This window comes from Merops nubicus, unplaced genomic scaffold (genome assembly GCF_000691845.1).
Source record: "Merops nubicus isolate BGI_N331 unplaced genomic scaffold, ASM69184v1 scaffold16646, whole genome shotgun sequence".
Lineage (NCBI taxonomy): Eukaryota > Metazoa > Chordata > Aves > Coraciiformes > Meropidae > Merops > Merops nubicus.
The window spans coordinates 22911-28196 of record NW_008617451.1 but is presented as its reverse complement, the minus strand read 5'-3'; the positions used below and the strand labels follow the sequence as shown (position 1 = coordinate 28196).

The window sequence follows — 5286 nt, the reverse complement described above, 5'->3', positions numbered from 1 at the left end:
GATTATTTGGCTTATTTCCTTCTCCCCTGCACCAGCTAATCTGGAAAAAATCCCCTCAATGTTAGAAATATTCCGTATAATTAAATTTTGCCAGTTTGTGTTCTGTATCTAAGCTCCATCTGTACATGCATCCTCCAGTCTCACACTGGAGGGAGGGAAGAAGGTGGAAAGGAAGAGGTGTCTCAAAACCCTTCCTTGTGGCAAGAGAAGGATTCACACAGTGACAGTGGAGCACCACAAACCCTGCAAGTTAACACCCATGTTTAAAAATCACTCAATCACTTGTTTCCCACCTCCAGCCCTTCCCCTTCTGGATGGCACAACTTTTGCCTTCAGGTTGTGAACAAAAGAGAGCCCCTTCAGAAGTGAAGCCAACTGTTTCCAGTTTAAACAGCTCGTGGAACTACAAAATGCAGCACTAAGGTTTAGCTTCTACCTGGCCTTTATCAGATTTCTGGCTTTGTCATCCCAGTGTTCAGACACAGTAAGGAGCTCCTGCAGCTTTGCCATCGCTTTCTCAACTGCTGGGTAGGGGGCGAGTCCAACCCCTGAGTCTATCAGACGCCTCATGTCGTCTAGAGTGAGGGAGTTCTGCTCTGAGGAAGCCAGCTGCACCTCCTCCAGCCAGCGCGCCTGCTCCAGCCGCGTCCGCAGCTCCCCCAGCTGGGGCAGGTCGACGTCGAAGTCGAAGCTGACATCCAGCAGCTCCTGCAGCTCTGCAGCACTGGGCATTTCTTCAGACAGGAGCCTTTCACTTTGCTGCTGGAAAGCTTCCACGCGATCGAGAAGATCCTGGAATACACAAATGCAACAATAAATGAGAAGAAAACCCTCTGCTAAGTGTCCATCAGGCAGCGGGGTGTGAGCCTCCTGCAAACCCCACCCTGCACAGCAGATTGGCTGACACCTGGAACACTGAAACACTGTCCCCAGCACCCAGTGTGTGTGTGTGTGTGTGTGTGTGTGTGTCAGCACCTCCTCACACAAAGTGTCCACAGTGTCACAGAACAAGTGAATTCCGTTCCAAACTCCTTTGAACTAAGAGTCAGGTGTCTAAGAGGTCTCAGAAGAGCAGAGTTTCTGGCTTTGTTCTGGGATGATTACGAAGGCTGAAGAACAGCATGGTTATGATTAAGAAGGCTTTGAAGAATCCTGGGAAATGCCACAGAGCCTCTGGGGTTAATTTCTGCTGCACTGTTAAGGGTTTTGAGCTGGACCACACAGTCGCAGCAAGCCACAGGCACTTTACTCTTGCCTGCAGTGCAACACCTTCTCTTTCTCCATATGTTCAACAGCTAATTACCCCCAAAAGGTACCTCTGTGGCACTTCACTCAGGGCAATGGACAGTTAGCCAGAGTAATCTCACTGCAAAAGCTGCAATTACGCTGGATCTGGCCATCCTGCCCAGAGCTTCCAGTCCTGCCTGAAATGCTAGTCCAGCACTAAGTTCTTCCTTCCCAGCTGGCACCTTGGTATTTTGCCAATGAGGTCATTTGCCAGGGTAGGCAATCTCACCCAAAATGGAAATAGTCTCTTTACAGATATATTAAATTGTGAACTCGTCTCCAGTAACTGTTGGTCATTTATATTAACAGCCTAATTTGCATGACTACATATAATTTAGGGTTGTTGGGAATGATGGAAAAGAATGCCCTGACCATATGTGTTTGATATCTCCCTGTTCAAGAATGCCAGATGGAGAAGAACTGTCTGCATGTCTGGTGTTCCTGAACTGCTTTTTAAATAGCAAGATAGCTTCCGAGTTACCATCCTGTAAACAAATAACTGTAAATAGGATTACACAAAATCTGATTCACATATTCCAGACCTGACAAAAGCTTCAAAAGCAATAGCTGTAAAGCTGAGCTGAACTGGTCTGCTCTGATTCAAAGTTACATGATACTGTCTAGTCTCTCAACTTTGTGTGGACACCTAAGATTTAGCTCAGGAGCTGGACACGGCATCTCCTGGTCCTAAGAGTCACAAATATGCAAAGCCCTTCTCCTTTAAGGCAGGAATTGTAGCTGCCCAGAGTTTATGATCCTTTTTTTGTTTTTGTTTTTGATTACCCCTCAGGGTGATATGCAACATTTTTGGCTAATTCCTAAACCAAACCTTGAATTACTTTCAGCTTGTCTGGGGGCTGATCATCTGGTGAGCAAATAATCAGCACTAGTTGATGGTCGTGGGAGACAAAGTGACTCACTGCCAGCAGCAGAGTCTCTGACAGAACAAGTGTTTAGCATGGGCCACAGTTATCTGTGTTGTTTCCTGGAACGTGGGCTGACACGTTATCTAGTTACAAGACTATGAGAAAGCTGACTGTGGACTGACAAAGGGAAGGAGACAAACGGCAGAGCTGGCAGAGTGTTGTGGAGTTTTGAATATTCCCAGCTAAGCCTGGCTTCATGCTTAACAGGAGACCACTTAACCAACCCCCAATTTTTAATCTGTAGCTACTCAGGTCACCCTGCTGCTTTTTTTGCCTTGTTTTGTACAGCGTTAACACCCTGATCCCTTGATGAGTATAAAGATCTCCCCAGCAGCAGGTCACAGACCCCGCTCTGAAGCGGCTCACAGGCACAAGCTACCCAGGACCTGCCTGTCTCAAGGCATTGATTCGTGGAGTGACAGCGAGATGACTGCGGTGCAAACACGTCCCCAGGACAAGCCCTCGTGCCCCCCTGGGTGGGATTCTCCCCGTTACCTTGAGCAGGGGTGTCTGGCTGAGCAGGCAGGGCAGGGCGTAGAGCTGCCGCACGAAGAGCCGCAGCTCGTCCACCGTCAGCTGGTTGGGACACTTCCCTCCCCCAGAGCGGTACCTGCAGCGACAGCAGCGTGGGTGGGTGGCATTGAGAGGAGAAAAGGCACCCTAAAGTTCTTGGACATCTGCTACTCATCTCTAGAAGTCAAGCTTTGCTCACAAATAACACAATATTCAAAAGGATCCGAGCTGCCTAGGGCCTGCATGCATGGGAGAGCTCCAGTCAGTCACAGCAGAGTGAGCTGTTGTTGAAAGTACTCTCTCACATCAAATAGTGTTCTGGAACAACTGCTCAGCCTTGGAAGAGCACTGGTTATTAGGGAATAAAATTAAGCTTTTTTTCCAGAACACAAAGCAACTGTGGATAAACTATTCAGTTATGTTGCAATAGCTATTGTAGTGAGCTCTCCCCATGCCCATACCAAAAGAGAACAAATCCCAATTTTGAATGGGTTTTATATTTACAGGTCATGTAGGCACTTCTGAAAAATCCCCCTTACGCTGAAATCATCATTTTCATTTTTATTTAAAAGCTTTGTATCAAATGAGTGGCTTATAAGTGTTAACAAATTGGCTAATATTAAAAACCTCTCTAAACTCAAGCCAATATTAACTAGGTCTGAGAACCCTGAACAGAAAAGGAAAGAAATCTCTTACAATGCTGGCTCAAATTTAAGCCACAATATGTCATTTAAACAAAAGAGGAAAACAACATCCCAGCAGGATATGCCAGCATGGCTGGAATGTGAACACTATAAAATAAATTGTAATTCACTATTCTGTGTTAAAAATAGGTATTTTTAAAGTATATGCAAGATCACATTGGGAGTTCCAAAATCCATAGTAAGCTGAACAAGAAAATGGATTTAAAGCCTCAGGTACAGCACAAGCTGCTTTGTGGTCTACAGTGTTTTATTTTTTTTTTTTTGTGGAAGTTCTGCATTATCTTCCAGGAAAAGGGACAAGTTTTACAAATAAATAGTTATGTACATGTATGTGTGCACACACGTATATATGTATCTAAAGTATATGGGAAGAACTTCTTTACTGTCAGGGTCCCAGAGCTGGAACAGGCTCCCCAGGGAGGTTGTGGAGTCTCCTCCCTTGGAGACTTTCAGACCCATCTGGATGAGTTGCTGTGTGACCTGCCCTAGACTAGATGGTTCTGCTCTGTCAGGGGGGTTGGACTCCAGAGGTCCCTTCCAACCCCCAACATTCTGTGGAAGTCTAAGTTGCCACAAGATGTCTTTGACAACCAGAAATTACAGGAGCCTAAAAATGAAAACATTCACAGAAGAAAAGCTCTTGTCCCTCCATGATTATTAATCACAAAGATCTCTGGGTTATCAACCACGAAGATCTCTATGCCCAAGGTCTTTAAACTCTTGGAGACTAAGAAGCAGAAAACGTATCATGAAATGTGGAGAAGGAAGGGGCTGGAGAGTCAGAACATCCCTGCTGTCACACGGGCTGGAGCAAGGGGAAGGGGCTGGAGAGTCAGAACATCCCTCTGTGCTTGCCCTGCTGTCACACAGGCTGGAGCAAGGGCTGCACTCTCCCTTGGCACCACCCAGACCCCTGGGCACAGACCCCTCCTCCAAATCGCGTTTGCAGGGCCTCAAACCAAAGGCAGAGGGAAGTACAGCCCATCTGTATGTCTCCAGGTACTACAGAGAAGACACAGTAAATTGTGTGACTTGTGCTAAGATAACATTTGTTATCAAATTTGGTCTTTTCTCCCCAGGAACTGTGGTGTATACTGTACAGGAGGAGGTGCTCGAGTACAACTGACTACCATGATTAACAGGGATGACCCTTCCTGTCAAGTCTAGTGTGTGACTCTTCCACACTGAGGACCAGAACAGAAAGAAAGGAAACTTTGTCAAAAGCATGAATCAAGCTTCAGGCAGGATCCAGAATCCTCCATAACCCCTACAGGTCCATTGGCATGATGAAGGCTGCCCCACATCCTGCAGGTATGTGAACTTCACATAGATCAAAGTATTCCATGTAACATATATCAGGACTTGAAGCAGATTATTCTTTTTCTATCTTCCTATGGAGTTTATAAGCACTTCTCCCTTCAATCTTTTAAGGGGGGAAAAAAAATCCATCAAATAACATAGGTTTTAAAACTCTAATTACAAAGAGATGCAACTGGACTTTTCCCAGAAATAGACCAAAAAGATCTAAGGAGAAATCATGAGAGAAGGACTAAAAACACTTCTAGAGCAAGTGAGACACAGAGTCCAAGCACTGCCTTGATCCTGTGCAGAGCAGCCCAGGGTGGACGATTCCCCACAGTCTGTGATGCTGCAGGAGCTGGCAAGCACAGGGCCAGGAAGGCTGAGACACTGACCCCCCTGATGAGAGAACAGAGCCAGGCAAGGAGAGGAAGATAAACTGATAAAGGAAAGCACAACTATGGGAATCACATCTAAATAATAGGTGAATATTCTACTAACAAAGTCCTTCAAAGTCAGCCTTTAAAGTACTGTGAGAACACAGGGAGTGACAAGCT

General features: G+C 45.9%; 1 protein-coding gene across 1 annotated transcript in view; it reads right to left on the bottom strand.

Annotated features, from left to right (window-relative positions):
* Positions 1–270: 270 nt before the first annotated feature.
* The window catches only part of KDM5B (lysine (K)-specific demethylase 5B), a gene marked incomplete at its 5' end in the record, with an annotated part of 22928 nt that continues 17912 nt past the window's right edge, over positions 271–5286 (bottom strand). The window contains 2 exon segments of the mRNA XM_008943157.1: positions 271–792; positions 2709–2823. Of these exon segments, the coding sequence (XP_008941405.1) occupies positions 271–792; positions 2709–2823 (637 nt within the window).